This window comes from Lissotriton vulgaris, chromosome 10, assembly GCF_964263255.1.
Source record: "Lissotriton vulgaris chromosome 10, aLisVul1.2, whole genome shotgun sequence".
NCBI lineage: Eukaryota > Metazoa > Chordata > Amphibia > Caudata > Salamandridae > Lissotriton > Lissotriton vulgaris.
Genome location: NC_141698.1, coordinates 123,140,685 through 123,163,542, shown reverse-complemented (window position 1 = coordinate 123,163,542; position 22,858 = coordinate 123,140,685). Strand labels below are relative to the sequence as shown.

At 44.1% G+C, this 22,858-nt stretch overlaps 1 protein-coding gene across 1 annotated transcript in view; it reads right to left on the bottom strand.

Moving 5' to 3' along the window:
* RADIL (Rap associating with DIL domain) overlaps window positions 1–22,858 on the bottom strand; it is a 346,241-nt gene that overhangs the window by 49,271 nt on the left and 274,112 nt on the right. Inside the window, exons 8-10 of the mRNA XM_086940689.1 lie at window positions 21,946–22,118; window positions 18,923–19,073; window positions 13,906–14,096 (exon numbers count right to left, since the gene is read on the bottom strand). Coding sequence (XP_086796815.1) covers window positions 13,906–14,096; window positions 18,923–19,073; window positions 21,946–22,118 — 515 coding nt within the window. The remainder of the gene's footprint in view (window positions 1–13,905; window positions 14,097–18,922; window positions 19,074–21,945; window positions 22,119–22,858) is intronic.

Here is a 22,858-nt window from a genome sequence, read left to right as displayed (position 1 = left end):
GATTCGGTAAAATATACAGAATCGGTAATTTTACTGATTCTGTAATTTTACCGAATCGGTAAAATTACTGATTCGGTAAAATTACCGAAAATGCATGTTTTTTATCCCCCTACATCTCCATGGCCATTTACCGGTCAGTAACGGCCGAATTCGGCCGTTACCGGCCGGTAAATGGCCAAAATCTCCCATCTACATCTGGCCCTAAGGACCTTATATAGAGTTTTGGGCACAGGTTGCTCCTCCACCAATGGCGTAGAGTTCCCAGTCCACCAAATTCTAAATAAGGGTATTGTTATTTGGTTAGTGCCTTATAGCATAGTCGACTTCAAGTGTGTGGAAAAACTATGCTCGAGTGTAGGCAAAAGCAAGAAACTTTACGAAGTGGTGATGTTCTATAATCAGGCACAACACAAACTCCAGGCTCAATTAATAAAAAATGTGCAAGCCCTTTATACCACCTCCCACAAGAACTGTGGCTAAACTAGCCGAAAAAGATACATTGAGTATGAAAGCTTGAAAAGAATTACAGCTCCTCTCTTAGTGCTTCGCAGTGCTAAATTTGGGAGTCTGCCTTGACAGGTAATTTTTCCCTAAGGGAATGCTTATTCTTTGGCACTGGATAAGAAAATCAGGAAAACCTCACCCTGCCTGGCACACCGTGGCTGATCTTATAATGCGGATAAATAGCCTGGTCACCATGGTCATCTGTACGGATATCCTCATTGGTTCCTTGAATGAAGAATTTAACCAAGTCATGGCACTGGTAAATTAAGATGCAAACCAGCTGTCTCCCAGTTTTCTAAAAAGCAGATTCAGTCAAACAGCTTCCAATGTGTGCTGTGCAACGTGGGACCCGGCCATCTCCATCAATCAAAATGTACCAGAGAACTCGCCCAACCTTTGATTCACGGTGGCTTATCGAACTCCACCTGGATGGCTTTTCTTCTAAACTTGCATGGAAGTGTAAACCGCTTGGTTTCATGATCAACAATAACCTCTCCAAGAAAGCACACTTTGCACCAAGTCAGACAGAGTTGTGCTTTTTAAACCCATTTCTGTAGCTCAATTCAAGCATGCTATCATAGGGGCACCTTAAACCTTGTTGCTCCGAAAGACTCTGCTACACTCAGCAGCTAGACTTCCTGTGCTTCAAAATAGGATTACATGACCCCTGTTCTCAGAGAACTTTTTCGGCTACTCCTGGAGGCAGGAATTAAGTTCAGGCTTGCAGGTCTCACTTGCCAAGCCCTGAAACACCAACATGAGACCACCCCAACCCTTCCTGGAGAATCCAGAAATAGCAGCAGCAAAAGAATCCTTCGGTCTGAATCCCAAAAATGTAAATCCCATTTTGCTGCGACTAAATCACTTTCAGATGATGCTCCTTCCTGTTGGAACTTTCTTCCAAAGGACCTAAAATATCCGGAAAAAAGTCCTCTGGAAAAAACGAAGGGGCATATTACCAAGCATAAGCGATAATTATCGCTATGCTTGGTTAGCGACAATTATTTTAACGCTGTGCATCGCCTATTTTTATCACTTAGGAGCCTTGCTATTATCAAAGTTTATCTCCTAATCGATAAAAATCGGCCGAAATGCATGAATATCGCTGAAAAGTCCGCGATATTCATGCATTAACGAGTTAATGCTCTTAGCCATGTTATCCACCTACCATTGGATAACATGGCTAAGAACTGCTCAGGGCAGGCGTTAGCTTTTGGATATATTCGCGCTTAGCGCGAATATTTCCAAAAGTTGGTAATAGGAGATAGCGATGTTAGCGACTGTTTTCAGTCGCTAACATCTTGGCACGCCCACTTTGCATGTCATTAGCGATAATTATCGCTGACATGCAAAGTGGGCCTCAAGATTATCGCTATCTCCTACTAGCTGTCGCTAACTGGTGTTAGCGACAGCTAGGTGATAGGGCGATAAAATTATCGCCGCTTTAGCGGGAAAAATTCCCGCTAAAGCGGCGATAAGGCCCTTGGTAATATGCCCCGAAGACTTTATTATTCAGATCCCATGTCACCCCCCTAATTCTCCCTTTCTGCCTTTCGCAGTCCACTGTTAAATGTATGGCACACTTACATTTGGGGCTAAGAAAACACAATTAAATAAACTATCGAAGCACTTTGAGATGTTAGGCATATCCAATCACTGCCCTAACATGCCAGGTCCTCCCTAGAAAAGACCCATTCTGTTGGACTTAGTGTCATTCACCGTTTAACAGACTCATATCGCCAAATACAATAATTAAAGGGGTAAAGTATGACCTCTCCATTTGGAGAGCCCCACCACGGACTGTGGAATAACATGATAGCTGCATATAACCTTGTTCAGAACTGCAAAATCCGAAATGAGGAATATTTTACGCACAAATTTCACAAGGTTTCTTTCACCTGCCGAATACAGTGGCAGGAAAACGAGGGGTATTATTTTTGTTATTTTTGGAGGAATGGCCAGTCCTCCTTTTCCTTACTGGTGCTTTGCCGATCTGATCACAAGCAAAAACGCACACATGGGCACAAAATTTGCCTTTTCTTGCCACATAATGTAGTCAACTGTACTGCATAATTTGGCCCTCCCCTCCAGCATAATTCCAACGGACCTGCTAATAATACACAAACATAGGTTAACAAATCTGTCTTAACTTTCTGCATATAAAAACATTTCTGGATGAATAGGCCTCTTTGTGCAATGTCTGCTGAGCCCAACTTACTGAGAAAAAGCAGACTTCATAACTTCTGCATAAAAAATCGTGGAATGAGCAAATATTACAACATTCAGCACAGTCCAGAGAAATGATAGACAACAGGCCTTGCAATGCTAATGTTTATAATAACGTCATATTTCTCGATGCACCAATCATTTACTTATGTGCTTGCAGATGTGCTGGCCAGGCTGAAAACTCCAGAGAAGTCTTCGCGAACAGCCGTCCTGCAGCCTCGCAGCACAAAATGGTGTTAAACCGTTAACCGCGGCAGTAATTCCGCCGCGGTGCGGGCGTTTTCATGTGGAATGCCGTCGGCCAATGGCCGACGGCAGCACTGGGGAGGTAGTGCTGCCGTCGGCCATTGGCCGACGGCAGCAGGGAAAGGGTTAATCAACTTGTTTACAACTTGCACTGGAAGGCATTAGCGCTTGGCGGCTCCGACATCAGAGCTGTGAATACACAAAGTTTGATTTTCGCTGATATCTGAGAAGTGAAATACTGGTGGAGTGACAGATGCTGATCTGCCACCTCCCCCAGTGCCACAGCCAAATTGCTGTGGGCCCTAGTGCACCCAAAGCAACTGGGGCCCCTCAATAGGGTGACATCTCAATCTGTCAGATTCCCTGACACTCCTCAACCTCAATCAACAGAGTTTGCATTTGCCAGGTAAACAACCTTGACCCGGCATCCATCCCCTCGCATGTTGTTACAACGCGGTTGTTACAATGACCGCGTTGTCACCACGCATACCATTACCCTGCAAGTCGTAACAACGACTTGCGGAGGGGGGAGAAGGTGTTGGATCTAAAATCCAACACCATCCCTACTATCCGCACAGACTGGCGTTGGAATAGTAAATTATACTATTCCAACATCTGGCGCCCCCCTCCGCAAGTCATTGTTACGACTTGGGGGGTACAACGCGGGTGTTGTTACAATGCGGTCGTTGTAACGACCGCGTTGCAACAACATGTGAGGTAACGGGATGCGGGGTCAAGAGGCATATTCATCTGCCATATCAAAACACCACTGCCATTTTCATTTACAGACTATGGGCCTCAATTACTATATTTTGACGCCCTGCAACGCAGTAAGCCTTCCTGCTGCACTGCATGCGTCAAAATGACAAGGCAGGAATACGCTATATCTACAAGTTAAAACGCATTCATGTCCTTTTCCCCTGCACCGGTGCACAAACAGCAGCACATGCGCCATGCTGCCAGGGTGCCTGTGTTGCAGGGATGATTGTTGTTGTGCAGGAAGGGACACTTTCCTACACAAATACAATAATAAATGGCGTTTTTCTCCACATAGAAAGAGCAAAAAACGAGGTGGAATAAAAGTATTTTCTTGTTGCGCCACGGGGAGGAATAGGATTCTGATGCATTTCCAGGCTTACAACACTTCGTAAATCTGGAAACGGGTCAGGCTCCATGGATGGTTCATGGGAACACCCACAGCAACACCCACGAAATGCCCCTTTCACGCAGAGTAAGCATGAATGGGGTCCTTATTTACAAGGCCATGAAAAGTCACGCAGGGTGGCTTGCGTGGCCTTGTAAATATAGGCAGCCATACTGCACCGCAGGTGCGTCTAAAAAAGTGACGTACCGGCGGGGCAAGGGGCTTGTAAATGAGCCCCTATATATTCCCACTCCTTGCGCTGCATTTCTACAAGTCAAAGTCATAACCCAAAAAACATATTACCAAAGTCCATAAATGTGGCCCTTGTAAAGTGCACACACACAAAGATATAACATGCAGAGGCCCCACATTCACCTTGCTTCCCTCACATAGGAACACCCCTCATGCTACCCTCACACAGGCATATGTCTCACTCTGTACTTACACAGGTACAACATTCAACCTGTAGACCATTTACCCTGCACTCACAAAAGAGAATGTTAATCTTGCCTTTACACAGGCACACCCCTCACAATGAGCTCACACAAAATAGTGGCTATTGTGCACTACCACAAGCAAACTACTAACAATCAAGTACACCCCTCACCAGGAAGCAGCAATGTTGTGCCAGATGGTGACAAAGAAAGTACAGGTTGAGCATCTTGTGTATCAGTCCAGAAGCGCACATGAATGTTGTTGAGGTAAGTTACACCAAAGCCGGGATGTCCACTGAGCTTATCTAATCCCCCATCAGCTATACTTGGACCAGCAATGCAGACTATAAGAGTCTGATCTTTGTGGACTTTGGTGGGGAGGAGTCTCTGCATCAAAATAAGTACTGTCTGCTTTCTGAAAAACACATGGTGGTGGTTTTCTTAGTAGCGCAAGCGTATGCTAAAATAAATACTAAAGAACTATAGAAAAGCAATTTAAAAAAATATACCAACGGACTGTGAAGGCCCTTTGCCTCAATAATTGTTTTTTTTTTTAAGTAATGCTTTGAACTGGTCTGCCATCTATCATAAATGATAAGAGTATGCACAATACCAATACCATTTCAAGGTGGTGCCATGGTTGTGAAGCTTGCAGCAGTGATGCTGGGGTCCGCATAAGAAAGCTGTGGTCCAGTAGCAATGTCAGTGGAGCTGCTTGTACTCTCATTACTCAATTAGCACTAGTCTGCAGCTAGAGGTGAGCTGCGGGCGATGAACTAAAGGAAATATTTCCTGAGGTCGTTCTTCTCTGGATGCAGAGTAACACAGACAAATCAGGCAAAATAATGTTACCCAGACTGCCTGACATCCTAAAGACCAGTGGTTATTTACTAGGCAGAGCCAAACACTGGCAACAAAGCCAATGGCTGAAGAACTCTGATCCTCTTCCCAATTGTTTGTATGCTGTGCTGAATCAATATGTAAATGACACTGTGATTGGGGAATGACTGAGTGGTCTTTCCAAAAGCCAACTTTCTCTAAGCAATATTATGAATTGTTAAACATCAGGCTAGTGAGACATCGACAACAGTCTTTTGGGCAGACCGAAGAACACACAGAAATAGATAAAGCACAGGAAACAAGAGCGCAGCAGGTCCTTGGTTCACACACGAGGCACACAGCACTGGTCAAGAGCATCACATTCTACCTTGAAAGACATGGAACAAGTGCGGTTCTAAAGTGCCAGCCAGTGCAAGCTTCATTGAAAGTTGTGCAAGTGTGCCACTGCAGGGTCAGTCAGTGCAAGCTTCCTTCAAAGACATGGAACAAGTGTGGTGGTACTGGAGGGCAAGCTTCCTTCAAAAACATTGAAGTGACACTGGGAGGCACTCTTTAAAACTCCCTTCAAAAACATGGAACAGGTGGTACTGCAGGGCCAGTGCAAGCTTCATTCAGTGACATAGAACTAGTATGGTGCCAAGGTGCCAGTCAGTACAAGCTTCATTCAAAGACATAGAGCAAGTGTGCTACTGCAGGACCACTACAAGCTTCCTTCAAGTACTTGGAACAAGTATCGCACTGGGAAGCACAATTTAACGCCTCCTTTAACTACAACAAATAAGCTGCATGTCAGATTTGGTATAAGTACAAGGAACAGCACTGGGGAGAATAAGTGCACACTTGACTCGCGCATGGCAATATTTCCACACACAAAACAGGTGCAGCACCAGGAAGGAGTATTTGCTTCCCTCACACCTGTAGAACACATACTGATCTGGCCAGAAATAATGCACGCTTTCCTTGCATGCACAGAGCACGGACAGCATCTGCAGCAGCCTAAGCCTTATATAAATACACAGAGAATGCGTAGCATTTGGCAGCAGTGTAAGTTCTCCTCACACACAGCACAAATACAATATGGTCAGCATCAGTGCAAGCTAAGACATCCTCATGTGCAAGACGTATCACATTAACAGCAGCATCCAAGCTTACTGCAGGCACAGAATACCCGGAGTAAAGTGTAAAGGTGGGCGAGTCACTGAAGGCTCGAGCCACATGCCAGCCTCTGATGAGCTCAAGGTCCTCCTGAGCGTCCAGCCCTAAATGAGCTGAGCTTTCATGTGGCTTCTGCCTGCTACCCGCACTCTAAACTCTTGCATCTAGAATGAAGGACAAACGTTAAACTTTGATGTGAAACTGAGTGAGAAAGATATACCAATCTAGTGGCTGAATTACAAAGAGTGTAACCAGAACACCTGGGATCCATCTTGGTTTGGCCACTTGATCAAAATTGTATGATTCAAGGCAATTATTTTATTCTGCCTTCTATTGTTTTCATTATTGCATATGATATAACCTTGAAATATGTGAGGATGTGTGCTGTACAAAAATCTTGCTTGAGTTTTACTTAATGGACTGTAATTTTGCTCCTTGTAAAATAAGAATGTAGCCCCCGCGTGGGGTGCACATGACAACGGACTTACCTCTTCACTACTGGTATTGCCATCGGTGTGGGGCGGCGGGGGCATAAACGCTTCTAAGTTCATGTTTAAAAACTATCATTTTTTAATAAATCTCTCAATACTGTGACATAATCTGATGTTCTAAGGTGAAATGCTTGTTAAAGTAATGTACTTTTTAAAATTTGAAGATACTTTATCATATTTTTACATATTATTTGCTGCACAATTTCCATCCCAAATGTTCCCATGGCTCAGCTCCTGCCTGGGGTCTTAGAGCCAATATAAGCTCTGAGAGCCAAGACAGACCCCTGGCTCAGCTATTCTTGTTAATGTGTTGGCTCCCCACCTCTGCTACAGTCTGTGTATAACAGTTACTTGAGTTACCCATCTCAGTATGTTGCGCTGGGAGCAACATCTTGTTTTCTGAGATTCTGGACGGTTTCTACAGGTCTCAGAAGGATAACTATTCCTACATTTGTTTTTTTTTAAAGAAGAATTGTGCATTAGTGTCACTAAGAAGATGTTTTAACCCCTTCGATGCTGATGGCGAGCTCAGCTCGTCATCAGCCACGGTGGTCATGTGCGGATGACGAGCTGAGCTCGTCATCTAACGCGGCTTTTCGAAAAAAGCAGCGCAGCGGAAAAATAACCATCGCAGCGATGCGGTTAAAGCTATCCGTGCTTTGGTTTTTGTTTTAGCATAAATTGAAAAATAAATTCTCAAATAATTCATTTTTCCAGTTCAAGCACTCGGTGCTAAGTAAGCCTATGTTGTTTTGGTAACCCCCATCGTCTGCACTCGTCAGTCTGAACGCAGTGATTACTGTGACTGTCTTTTCTTCTGAAACCATGCAGCAGCATGGGCATAACTTCTTCTTTAACCTCTGCTCAGCGGCAGGCAGCCGAGGCTTAATAGCACACTCTACTCAGAGTCTGATTAGTAGGTGCCATCTCAGGCCCCCTCCCACCTCTGGGCCCTGGTGCATTGCACCGGCTGCACCACTAGTAGGTATGCCCCTGATCTCCCAGGGTCTCCAGAGACTGAACAGAGGCAGGGTAATGGCGAATGATGATCCGTCATGTTGCCCACCTTCTCCCACCACTCTTGGGCAGGGCCGCACTAGCCGTAGGGTGGGGACCGGTTTTGGACCCCTGGGGGCCATTTTTGTTACCGGGAGCCGGTTTTGCAGCATAGCTCCAATATTGGCCCCTTGTAACAATAGTGGTAACGGGTGAGACAGGAGAGATGCTTTCAACAAGCAATCCCCCCTGGGACAGCCGAGATGTTTGTAGAAAAAACTATTCCCTTGTCTGCATTCAAACCCACATACAATAGTTGAACTAGAACTAATAACATACAGTCTATCCTTCAATATATTCTCAATAATTTCTTAATTGTAAAAAAAACTTTTCTAAGCTTTTTGTTCATGAGTTAAAAACAGTTGTCTATATATCTTCAGTTAAAAACACATCTTGTAGCACAAATAATAAAAAATACAAATCATAAAAATTACAGTAATCCACAAAAAAATCAATACCAATATAATACACCACAGTGATAGAATCTACTGACTTATAATTACGACCTGCACAAAAAGAAGAGACAAAACTGCAGTATGACATAACCCCTTGTCATATACTAGTACACATTCACATTAGATTATAGGAAAACAACAAGACCATGTTTTACTCTTGTCAACATTTGACCCAGTCTGGTTAATCTTTGAATTGTGTTCACATCAGCGTCGACGCGTTTCGATGGTATCTCGCTTATACACCCATCTTTATCAAGACCCTTACATTTATTGTCTCTTGTTCGTATATTCCACTAATTTCTGTCTTTGATCCATGTTTTTAAGATCAGACTCTCTATCCTTCTACCGCGATTATTCGCTACTTTCCATTGGCCCTCTGTGTCCACTTCGTTTCCTGTATCAGTGTTCCTCTCGTTTTTTCCAATTCTTACTTAAGTTCTTGATTGTCCGAGTTTTATATATAAATCGTATCTTTATTTGCCCTTGCTTCCTCTTTGAATGTATACACTATGCGTCTGTTATTCCATGTTTCCGTTTCCCGTATTATTGATAATCAACACTGCCTTGTTCGTTTCTAGTCGGCAAATGTACTAAAGCGTGTGCGATCGTGATGCTCAAATCTTCAGCGTCTTTTTATTCGGATTTAATTAGTGAGCCGTCTTCCTTTGTGCCCAACCTTAATCTCAGCAGTTTTTTCTCCTGCCGTCACTTCGCTACACGTCCCTTGCTATCATCGGCGTGGCGGCCGAGATGTTTGCCCTGGCCGGTTTTGGTACCCAGTACGGTTGTGCCCTTGGGTCTACCCAATGGGGGAGCGGAATAGGGGTGACATTCTTGAACTCCCAACCACTGCCTCCCCCATGACCCTGAGCTCTATGTAGACTTGTGACTGACAGGGGATGGAAGTGGGCATTGCAGTAACTCGCTCCGACATGTTGACAGCATAAGGTGCCTCTGGTGTGACTGGAAGAGATGGAACAAGGGCCGCTGCAGAAGAACGGGACAATGCCAGGAACTGTATTTGTTTTAATACTGAGGAATGCTCAGGGAGGCTGTTATAAAGGGTATTGGGGAGTATGGAAGGGGAACTATTTTTTTCTGTATTTGGATGAGGGATGGTACTGCAGAGAGTGGCAGAGTGCCAATTCTTTTGTTTTTAAACATTTAGACATTGTAGGTGGTCAGATGGGTGGTGGGTGGATTGCAGGAGGCTACTTCATTACTTTTAAGGTACAGATAAGGAAGGTAGGACTGAGGGAGGGGAGGCCCTGTTGTGCATTATGACCCATTTATAACTGATCAGCTGATCAACGGGATAAGAAGAGCAGGGAGAATAGTATTCGTAGTCACATAAAATTGCAGAAAATGTCACTGTGTTTTCCACCCAAGCATAACGGGTGACCTCACAGAGAACGTGAGCTTTTTATCTTTGCCTTTTCGCTGTCACTTGTGACGCCTCTGTGGAATCATCCCAAAATACATCTATGTATCTCCTCCAGAAGAATCAATAAGAAGAGTAAGTTCTTTGGTTGCTTTCACTGTGTAGGCATGAATGGAAGTCAACAGTATAAGAAAAAGCGGTGCACACCGCCCGGTAATTTGGAACTTGGACGCTTTCTCATTGGATTTCCAAATGGCTTTTCTACGTTGTGGTCTATTCTGTAGATGTCCCTCTCGATGGAGTTATGGGGGCGGCAGAAGTATTCTGCTAAAGTTGAGGAGGACAGGCAGCATTTTTTTTCCTATTCATTTATTCCTACTCTGCTCTCACACATGGTCTAAAACGTACAGAATAATGGACTACCTGCCCACCAAATTATAAAATCGGAGGGACCCTCACTTACGAACGTTACAACGTTTTATGGTAAAAACATGCAGACTTTGTTCAACATGTCAACGCATGCTTTGAATCCATAGTGTGCTGTTATACACAATCTTGCAGACCAGCGCTTTCTTCATTGTACCATTGACTTGAGACAGGAATCAAGGACTGTGCCCTGTTCTAGAAGCTATTTCATGGGAGTGTGTCCTTGTCCTTGGCACATCGCAACTCCCGTCTAGTCTGGCACCCTCGGCCAGACTTTTGGCTTTGTCAATGCTTGTTTTGTCATGGTTTTTGCAAAACTGTATTGCTGAAGAAGCTTCTGGGCCCTCGCCAATCCAAAATAAAACTAAAACTAAAAACACTTTGGGGAACTACTTTGTGTGTTAATGAGCTCCTTTTGAAAATGCAGAATGCTGTCATCACAGTGAAGTTAGCTAATGGCTGAAGATGCTGACCCGCTGACCCGCTGACCCATACTGTATGCTGTGGTGGGTAGGGAAAATAGGATTTCTCAGTAATATATCAAGAAGTGAGGAGGGTTGGATGAAATTCCACTTAAGTAAATATATAATGCATATAAGTTTAGTAAAGTCAAATGATCTTGGCTAATGCCAGACGTAAATATAGCTTGTGCTGTCCATTAAGGGCCAACGTTGGGCCTAATTAAAATTCAGCACTGGGCCACCAAACCACTCGCACTGAGAGGGCATACCGATGTCAAAGAAATACGACTACCATATGCCTGAGGAAGGCATGCTGCATTTAACCCCTCCCACGCTCATGACGAGCTCAGCTCGTCATGAGCCACGGTTCTCGTGTGCTCATGACGAGCTGAGCTCGCCATGACCGTTAGAATTCTCACACGCGGGGCTAATTCCCCTGCTGTGCTGGGCGTTCTAAGGAACGGGCGTGGTCATGACGAGCTCAGCTCGTCATGAGCACACGAGAACCGTGGCTCATGACCAGCTGAGCTCGTCATTAGCATGGGGGCGCTGTGCGCGCCCCCAGCACAGCGGGGGAATCTGCCCTGCAGTGAAGGGGTTAAAGAGTCCTGTCATCATAACAGTGTGACTATGTCCTTCAAACCTTCTCCCGCTAATATGATGGAAGCCAGCTCTGGGGAAGGAAAGATGACTGGGATAATTCCATCATCTCTGTCCAGTAAGGTGAGGAGCCCTCCCACACGTCTGTTGTCAAAATCACAGGAGTCATTAGGTGGACTAGAGATGGTCCCAAGAGCCAGCTCTCCAGGTCCCCAAGAGAAGTGCCGGGGTCGAAGGTCACTGGAGGGCACCTGCCAACGCCAACACAGGTTGCAGGCTGTCCTTCTAGGTACCACCAATGCACACAAGGTCTTTGGTTGACTGTGGGAATGCAGTCACATGTTCTTCTCATCACAGGGTAACCCATTTTGGCTTCGGGGTTGGGTGCTACAATGCCTCACAGGTCATCTAATTCTAGCCACCGCTCCAATCACTTGAAGGCCAGGGAGGTGGCAAAGAACGCTTGAGCTCTGAGCCATGCACTATGGTGATGGGGCGCTTCATTTGCTCTGCGCAATGCAAACAGCGTATGTGTGGGTTTAAGTGGGTTGTCTATAGTTCAATCGGCTTCTTCTGGGCAGCGCCTCCACAATGGGCTACATAACTTGGGCAGAGGCCGGGAGGCTACTCACAGTGCAGGGAAAAGGAATAAATTCCTGTCCTGCCTGTAGAATTTCAAAATACACTGCCAAACTCACGTCAACCAGCACGAGGACAGTAGTCACCTGCAAGGGTGTTTGGTGAGCCCTTCCAGACCACAGAGCCCCCAACTTGGGTCTTCAGCAGCATTCCCTACGCCAGGGTCCCAACGCACATGCATAATAGTCGCGCATACAGGTCTCAAAATGTAAACATAACATAGAAACGTGAAGTGAAACGTGAAGTGGGGTAACTCAGGCAGGGGCGCGTACTCTCAAAATTATGCATTCCTGTCACAACAGTTGTGTCACAAAAGTGACGCAACGGCAGCGCAAAAGTGTCACATGGGGCTTGTAAATCTGCCCCAGGATTTTTGGGGAGCAATGGAGTGAGCAGCCGGGGACAAAGTGCAAGATAACAGAAGAGGGAGTTGAGTGGGCCAATCACCAGGTACAGAGCATGGCTTAGATCCCCTTGAACGATCATTGGCTTATTTACAAGCCCCTTGCGCCGCCGGTACGTCACTTTACCCATATTAAAAGTGACGCACCATTGGCGCGAGGGGATTGTAAATAAGCCCCATCAGTTTGTCACTTGCTGCACTGTTGCAATGTCCTAAAATTGAGGCACATTAGTTCAGACCAGTTACTGATCTGCTTGTTTATCTTTACACTTATGGATATACTGCTTGCGTCAACACGGCTTGATGGGGAAGAATTACGAATATGTGATGTTGCTATGATACACAGATACAAAGAGCACAGCTCAAAGCAGTGTCTGCTACTCAGCACTATGCACAAGCACCACTTTTGGAAATCATGTATATTTTAGGAAACTAAGGAGGATGGAAGAGTGTTGGGACATGTTGCAGAGGCAGGGGACCTGACTGACATACAGTCAGTATAGGGGTTAGCGAGAAGGCACACAGGAAAAAACGAATGAGTCTACCAAAGAGATTCCCCATCCATCGGCCTAGCATCTAACTAGGCGAACATCTGGGTGAGGAATTCTTCAGCATCATATCCAACATAATAACATGCCCAGTAGGTCAAGCATTGAACAAACAACCGTCTTAAAAAAAAACACCCAGTAGACTTATGTTGATAAAGCAAGACCCAAAGGAGCTCCAATTAAAGGGCTGTGTGAGACCTTAAGTGAACTCTACGGAAAGCAAATGTTTACTGGAGAAGTGGAACCAGGTTCAGAAAAGCAAGAAAGTCGCCCAAGCCCTCGAGAGCTTCACTCACCTTAAATGCAAGACATAAAAAAACACAGATTTAGGCAACATAAGATATTCACTTTCAAAACTCCCCAAGAGAAGAGGAACTTGGCCACAGCCAGCTGTGACATCATTTTGCTTGTTACGAAGTTCCTAAATAGATCAAGATCCCTCATGCTGCTGTAAGAAAAGTATATTGAAAAATCGTAGCACTCTTTTCTTATTTGCCCACCTAATGCTGCCTTGCTGAGAAAAGCCACAATGATTATGTTGAGTGACACATATCCACAGGTGACAAAAACATTTTTGACAAAGATTTTTATTTAGCAGTAGTGTGTAAAATCAAAACCAGAGAGCAGCAGAAAAACACAAATCAACTGTGTTGATGATACAATAGTGAAAATTGACTGTGCCAGAAATGATCCCCTAAATGATCCCCTCGCACAATGTCCTGTGCCCTGAAGCTGTTAAAGAGCCCCTTTTTTATATTATTGTTTGTTATTTTTCCTTCATTCTTCTCAATACTTTTCTTTCATTTTAACTGTTTTTATGATTGATTGTACTGAATTTTAAAGATTTTCAGCTAAAAGCTTCAAAAATGTAAACTCAAGAAAGTGTTTTAACATACCAGCGTGCGATTCCTTTCGGCAAGCTCCTTCATCACTGGGCTTTTAGTTCGATGGCTCCACAGGAAGTGACGTATGTACAACAGGTGCCTGTAGATGTTGTCATCCAGAGAATCCACCTCCAGGTCAACCTTAAATCCTCCACTTGGCAAGATGATAGGGGGGTGGTTGTCAAAGGATTCCAGGATGTCGTCTGGGTAAAAAACCAACAGGTCACTACAGTTCTATAGACAGCGCTATTAATCGGATAAATCAAACTGTAGACGTTTTGCACTCATACTAAGTCTCTGCTATATAAATACCACACATAAATAAAACAGACTTGTGTGAAGCTCGACTGGTTACTGTATGAGGGCAAAACTTCCACAAACAAATCGAGCTTCACACAAGTTAATGTTATTATATTTATGTGTAGTATTTGTATAGCTCCTAGTACTAGGGTAGCGGAGCACTTTACATATAAACCTCTATGACATATACCTACCGTACACATACATAAAATATATACCATGCATGCTGATCATACACATACACATGCAAACCCAATATTTACCTTTTCCTCTGAATGTGCGAATGTTTGCCTTTGTTTAAATTGGGCACGTTAGTGACTAGTGTATAATAACCTGTTCATAGCAGAAAACTGTGCACAACCTAACATTTTCTACAGATCCATGTGCTAACTGCAGACTTGAAAAAACACCCTAGTACAAATCACATTTGCTTGTGTTTGTTATGCCTGATTAACTCTAGAAGGCATACCCCCTTCTGTGTGTTAATATGCAGTTTCTTCCTCAGTGTGAGGGCACTTAACCACCAGCTAAATTTTTGTATCCAAAATCACACACATTTTGATCCGTTCATTACAGACACAAGTGTATTAACAGGTTGAAAAGCATTTGCACACACATATGTGATTTTGACCTTGTCTGTGCCCACCATGGTTCTACTTGGATTTGCTAGGGACAGTTAACAAACGTCATTTCACGAAAATCTCTTTTAATCTTTTTATGCAGGAATCAATATTTATTTTATGCATTAAGACCTAAAACCTATGAGCCTTCATGTTTATCAAGATTACAGTCAAAAAATGAGAAGGGATATTTCGCGATTACTCTGTTGGAGCAGATGAATGTCGGGAGGGTGCACCTGAGGTACACTAGAACAAGGACAATCGTTTTCTTGAGGATGTGAGTAATTGATACACGACTAGAATGGTGACTGTAGAGAAACAAACTGAAAGTGCGGATGCAGAACAGCTGTAAATGATGTGTGTGCTCTTCAGGACAGTTTCATGTAACAAACTGATGATGGTGTCTAAGCTTTCGAATTCCTTTTCTTTTGACACAGGGCAGCGCAACAAAATTCCTTGCGGTGCTGCCCTGCGCCAAAACCTTGTAAATGAAGCCCCATGAGCTTCCACTGGTGCGGTTGAGCACATCCCGCGAGAAAGAGCGTAGTGATGTGCAGCCGGATGGTGAAGTGTACCACAAATTGTGGGTGAGGGCAATTCTTTCAAAACAAAGGGCCTCATTTATGAGGCTGTGCGTCACTTTTTGTGACGCACCAGTGGCGTAAAAAATGCGCCAGGTATAATGTATGCAAGGGGGGCGTATTGACGCAAGAAAGGGTCAGGGAAGTGACGCAGTGAAATCTATGAGATTTCACTGCGCCACTTCTAGGACTCAAATGCGTCAAAATCTAAGACTGACGCAGGCCCTTTCACATGGGGCTTGCCCCATGTGAAAGGACACATTGCTGGAGTTGCGTCACTTTTGTGACACACTCCAGCAGTGCGTCACTTTTGCGCCTACAGATACGTCAAAAATACTGACGTATCTGTAACTCCTTGCAACATAATGCGTCACATTGTATATATGACGCATCATTGGTGTCGCAAGGAGGGTGCAATGAAAAGTGACGCATCACTGTTTTCACGCAGCGTTGTGTCACTTTTCATAAATGAGGCCCAAAGAGTTTTTTCCTTGGAGTATTCCACACATACACCACTTAGAAGTATCCATAGCCGATGATACTGATGGTCTGGTAGATATATCTAAGCTGATATTAGTTATAGAGTGTTATTTATGAGTATTACAAATGCTTGTTTTCAGATTCGTTATGTATCACTCCCGTGGAATTGCCTGAAACACAAGAGAGTGACATTACTTCAATACTTGCTGAAAATGAGCAATACTTATTGAGAGGGAGTATTGAAATATGGAGTAATAACAAGTTATGCTTAAGAAAATTGTTTCCTTAAATATTAAATAAGAAATTTGTGAAAGCATATCCATGTGAGAGCCCTTAAAGAGGGTAGATATTAAGTTGAATTTCTGATCCATGTACTAGTTTTCCTTTTATCCCAGGGAAGAGTATAACGCACCAGTGACCAATACACTATTTGTAAAGCTGTACTGCATGTGGTGACTTTACTCACAATTGTAACATTTCAGTTCTTAAGAACTATGGCCCACATGCATCAAGCACTTTTGCATTCGCAAACGGTGCGATTCCTTAAAATCGGCCGTTTGCGAATGCAAAAGTGCTTTTTCAGATGCATCATCATTTCTGAATGGAATTCGCTGATTTTGCGACTTTCCAGAATGCGAATGCATTTAAGGAATCGCAAATTTGCGATTCCTTAAATGCAATGCATCATTCAGAAATGAAATTGCGAGAACAAGGTTTGGAAGTGCAAATTACCACGAGGTTGAACCTCGTGGTAAATTGCGAAAAATGTTTAAAATGTACTAATTTACATTTTAAACGATGTCATGTTACAGACACACATGTCCTTAGGACATGTGTGTGTGAAACATCCATTTCAAATTACATTTCGGGGGTGCAGGGGGGGGTCCTTTGGACCCCCCCCTGCACCCATGAAATTTTCTAAGTGCCATTCGCAATTTCCATTGATTCCTATGGGCCTTTTGGCCCATAGGAATCAATGGGAATTGCGAATTCGCAATTTTGAAGTCACAAAATATTTGCGAGTCGGTAAAAATTGCGAATTTTACCGAATCGGAAATATTTTGCACTTTCCATGATGCATCCCGTTTTGCGAATCCATATTTGCGATTCGGTAAAATTCGCAAATTTGGAAACGCAAAACGGGAGTTTGATGCATGAGCCCCTATGATCATTGTATCAAAAACAACATCAAAGAGTAAATATACAATATTATCTACTTGACATTTTCCTTTTCACTGCTTACCCAGGAAAGAACAGCTGGCCTATGGGCGCATTGCAAGTCACTACCTTCTCAACCCTAAGGAAAAAGGGACATCTCTAAAACCCAATGAATTTTGAGTTTGTTGGAATACAGATATTGTCCCCATTTCATCTTAAGCCAGGGAGTCGTTTCCCAAACGTTATTAATGAACAAAACCATCAGTTTCAGCCCCTACTAAGAGGTCAGTCTATTAATGGCCAAGGCAAAAGCCAGCAAGCTGGGGTTGAGCACAATATTCCTGTGCTTGATTGTATTGGAATTCTTCAAGCTAACAAGGTCCTGAGTTGGACTACACACCAGCTGACATCATGGCCTGCAGAAAGACGGTGCCGGTAAATAGCAAGGCAAACCTGCAATCACATCCCTTACTTGGCTACCTTTGAAGAAACCATCATCAGAGACTTACCTATCCCAGTAATAGGAAAACTCCTAACTATACAGTGGCTATACATATAGGGCCTCATTTACAAGTCCATTGCGCCACCAGTGCGTGACTTTTTTAGACGTACCGGCGGCACAGTGTTCCTGCCCATATTTACAAGGCCACGTAAAGCCACCCTGCGTGTCTTTTCCTGGCCTCGTAAATGTAGGCCCCTTTCACACATTACTCTGCATGAAAGGGGTGTTCCATGGGCGTTTCTCTGGGTGTTCCCAAGCAACATTCATGGAACCTGGCTCATTTCCAGATTTACAAAGTGTTGTACACCTGGGAATGCGGCAGAATCCTACGCCTCCCTTGTGGAGGCGTAGGAGTGGTGCAGCGAGGAGAAATACTTTTATTTTGCCTTGTTTATTGCTCTTTCTATGTGTGTTGCATTCTGCAGCACACATAGAAGGAGTGAAACACCATTATTGGTTATTTGTGTGCAATCAGGTGTCCCTTCCTGCACAACAACAATTATCCCTGCAATGCAGGCGCCCTTGCACCATGGCGTAAAGGTGCCTGCGTTGGGGCCCGGCTGCTGTTTGTGTGCCGCGCAGGGGAGAAGGACAGGAATGAGCCTTGTCTTGTAGATACGGCACAGCGCATTCCTGCCCTTTTATTTTGGCATACAGCAGCCAGCAGGAAGGCCTGCTGCGCTGCTATGCGTCAAAATATTGTAGATTAAGCCCATAATATGTACTTCTGGTGCTCATGGAGAGACCCATAACAGTGCTAGATGATAGACGAGGAACTGTTTCCCAAGTAGTATATCCAGGTAATAAACGGCCACTAGTTTATTTTTGCCTTTAGTCTATTTTCCCCTTCTTCATTTTAAGAAGTTCCTTTCGGAAAGAGTGAGACTCTCAGGTGCGGGTGTTCTCGACCCTCATATCTAGGAAATAAACACCTTGGAGTCTCAGGTAACAGATAGACTAAAAGGCCACTGGTCTCTGTGTTGAACAGCATATTTGTTTGGAAACTCCAGAGTGGAGGTCCTGTGAGTACACAAGGGGCTGCAATTGTATCCCTCTGGAAGCACCTTGTGGACCAGTTTTTCAGGGTGATCAGCCAAAGCCTCACAGGGAGGGACCCGGCCACCAAGAAATACCAGTGTAACTGAGGAACTCCTGTGGAGCAGGTGGGACATGTGATAGGGACCATCACAACTGCAGATATCACGACAGAGACTTGATGTAGCAACTGAGGATCTTTGGCGTAAACCATCACTTAACATAAAGCTGATATCAGTTTGGCTGTATGGTACTGAGATATGAAGAATGATGCTTGAACCAGCCTGCAGATATGCTGATATCTGAGCAGAGGTTTGATATCAGCACACTTTGGTCATGAGATGAGAAGTCACCTGTCTTGAAGGCTTCTGAGCTGTCCTCTTCAGTGGGCTGCCAGCCAGACACTGGCCCGATGCTTGTCGCCAGTTGGTACTGAGTCAGGATGCAGTGCAGCTGCGAAAGGCTCAGCGCTGGGAATTCAGCCTTTAGGGACTGCCAGGTCATCTGAATAAGCACGCCGGGTACCAAAAACGAAATCAAAATAAGGCCTTCAGTTATCCAACAAATAATGAGTTAATCTGGTGTTCTGTTAACATTTACAACTCTTAAGTCCTTATTTGGAGTATGCAGTCATTCGGAAAATCTGCAAAATTGGAATTATTGCACACATTTACAGTATCCGATTACAATTCGTTTGTAGCAGTTACCAACCCATGCAGTATTCACACATGTGGCAAATCTGATAGCTTTAATGTCCCTTAGCAAGCCATTGAACAACCAGCACAACCACATAAAATACCTCCGACAAAAAAAGCATGCATTAATAATGTGCTTCCCAAAAGGGATAAAAAGATAGGGCCCGATTCACAGAACTAACTTAAGACAAAATCCTAAACTTACTACTTTTGGTATTCACAGAAGTTAGGATTTTGTCTTAAGACAAACTTAAGACAAAATCCTAACTTCTGTGAATACCAAAAGTAGTAAGTTTAGGATTTTGTCTTAAGTTAATTCTGTGAATCAGGTCCATGGACAATAAGCAGCAGCAAACTCTTTAACTGCAGCGGCACAGAGGTCACGTGACATTTCCATTTACTTGTGACATGCTCGTGCACTGAGGAGCCAGGGGGTCAATATTAAAGGAAAGCACCCTCGGAGGGAGCTTGCACTTTGTTCTTTTCAATGTTCTACACTCTGAGGACAAGCATAATTAACATGTACTTTAACAGCTATTACATTAACAGCCATTGTACCCCAGAGTTCACCATGGCCCAGGGGCTGGAGTGTAAATATTGCAGTTTCTAAATACTTCCCAGATGTGCTAAAGGGCGTTCACGCATCATCTGTACCCCTAAAAGGATCCAATTCACTTTTGTATGAATAGCTGCGTCTTTATCTCAGAATTAAGGTTTGATTTACCCCTGCACTCCTACTAAGAAAATAAACTTGTCGATTGGGTCCTAAATGATTCCACTACAAAGAAATGAGGGCAGCCTTTGTAAAGCAGTCACGGGTTTCACAATTGTAATGTATGGCTATGCTTGTATGTAACTTACACACGAGTGGGGTAATTATTAACTCCCTCATCCACATTAATATGATTTACAGCTGTCATGAAGAACAATCTTGGACAGTCTTTTACCTGTTCTCCTAGCCCTAAGTTTGCATACTTCAGAGCTGTATATAGGGATACTGTACACAAACAAGCCATCTTAACTAAATGTCACGTCCTAACCATGTTTACAAAAATATCGTCCCATTGGTGTAGATTTTCGATTATTAACTCCAACAGGGGGATAGTTTTGTTGAGAATATTTAGGACGCATTTTTTAATATCAGGCAATATTGTGGTCCCAAGTCACATTTGAGGCACTGCGTAGCTATGCATGTTAAGTACTAGTAAACAGGACACACTTTTGGGATTGCTAAAATCAGTAAAAGAAATATGAGAAAAAAAATCCTTCCTTCTTTCATTTGACTCTAAAGCCAAAAAAAGCAGAGATAAACCCCCTTGATAATATACCCCTAATTTCTCCACCGTGTTCCTACTTACAATCCACCACTCCCCTATGAAAAGTGGAAACTCGAGTGACTGTGGCTACTTCCCACACTTTCTGCAGCAAGGAAGTCTGGACTTTCCATTTGTTATATGAGTGTATAGATACGTGTGGGAAATGCATCTACACAGCTTTGTAAATATGCATAAAGTTACACCAGAGGGGGTGTTCACACATTTTCATTGGATGTCTAGGAGTACTCCTCTGACACCTGCTGGGAACAGACTGCAGTAGGGAATACAAAACCCGCAATATTGATGGGTGACAATATCGTGACCACAATGTCGAGTGACAAACATAGAACAGGTAAGTGCACAGAGGTGGGAAGAATTTACTATTCTTAAATTCACATCTACGTACCTGCCAGATATATTTATCACTAAGGCATATACATATGACATTTGGTATCGAAAATGTATATGAGTGTACCTTTTGTGACCTGCGATAATTCTAATTCGATATTCGCAGCCTACCCTCTGGGAAGGGCCACAAATTAAAAGTGAGAAAAACTTACAAGTGCAAAAGTTAGTCACACAAGTAACTTACATGTTATTATTTCACTAACTACCACCAGTGCATGCACTTTCATAAATACAGGGCTCAGGAAACACACGTGTAATGTACTCCTATTTACTGTCATAATAGTTGTGCAAATTTGGGCCCTAGCCGTGATTACAAGTGGGACATACGGGTTGGATCCCTGCGTAAACCCTTCTCTGAACACAGAGATAGGAGATATAAGTTGTCCAGAGTTTCCCTGCGGTACATTCTGCTCCCCTGCAGTTTTCTCCAGGTTCATTTCAGCAGCTGAACCCTGCTGAAATGTACCAAGAGAAAAAGCCTCTTAAATACCGAAACAAAACATTCCTGTGCAGAAGTCACCAAAATCTGTTGGCTACGCCCTATTCTGAACTGCAAATCTCATAATTGGAGGTAATTATAGCAGTCAATGAATTATCAATACTGATGAATCAGGCTCCACTGGGGGCGCTCATTATATTAAACCCTCAGGCAGCGGCGTAGCGTGGGTCCAGTGCCCGGGGCAAGGCAAGTATCCTTGCACTTTTCTTAAAAATTTTTTTAGCCCCTATTAAAATTTTGCACCCCTAAAAATGGCCCTAAGAATTTTGCGCCTGGGTCAACTACCCCTGTGCCCCCACCCCGCCCTCAGGGCACTCATAACTAGGGCCAAAATCTTTTATATCAAGCATGTTGTGAAGGAAGCGGGACTATTCAGCCAAGCTGAGCTGGAGTTGATGAGGGAGCGAGACATATTGTCATATCACACATCATCTAACCATAGAACCTGCTCTACGTACCTGAGACAGCTGAGCACTCGGCGTGGCCAACAAATGCGCCGCGTTGTTAAGTTTGCTGAAGAACTGCTCTGCCAGGTGGCCGAATCCCACGTTGCGGATCCATTCCAACAGCAGCCGCAAGCAGGCGCGGATCTTCACACCTTTCGACCACCGAAAGCAACCCAACATGGGCCCTGTGCAGAGGAAAGACAGAATCGCAGTTATTATACCTCTGCCAAGCTTCTCTAAAGCGGCTTCCCAGGAACTCCGAGTAAAGTTGGAGTTTCTGGAAAACACATGTTGAAAAGCTCGAGCCAACATCTTCTCTCCAGAGCTGAAATGAAATGCAAAGAATGTAGTGATGATCTTGTGTTAATGGAAGGTGCTGCAGGGACTGCTTTGGAGAGGGGTTAACACAACATTCCAAAGAGATCCAGGAATTCTCCGGGGTGCATCTTGCGCTCCTTCACTTCCTCTCCATAAAAGTCAAGCTTGAGGTCGCAAGAACAAGGTTTCCAAGTAAAAGAGTCGCGGCTTCAGCGAGGGGAACTAACAACAGAAAAGAATACTGTCCAACTAGTGAGGAAGCATAAGGTTTGCATGCATTGAACAACCTGGGTTCCATCACAATGCGCTTAACAAAGGATGATCAATCGCAATGTGCTTAACAAGGGAACACCAACCAATCCAAAGGGAAAGGCATGCGTAACTGTGGGGCGGATTAGGATCGCGGGTGGATCGCCACCGCCATGCAGGCGGTGGCGGTCCGCTCGACATCCGTGACAGTCCACCACCTATTTCCCCCCCGCCATATTACAATGGCTGGGGGGACCGTGGGGGACAGAAACACCGTCCGCCACTTTTCCGCACCGTTCGCCTTGCGGCCGGGGCGGAAAAGGGTTCATATGGCGGGTGGTGTCTTCCAGACACCGCC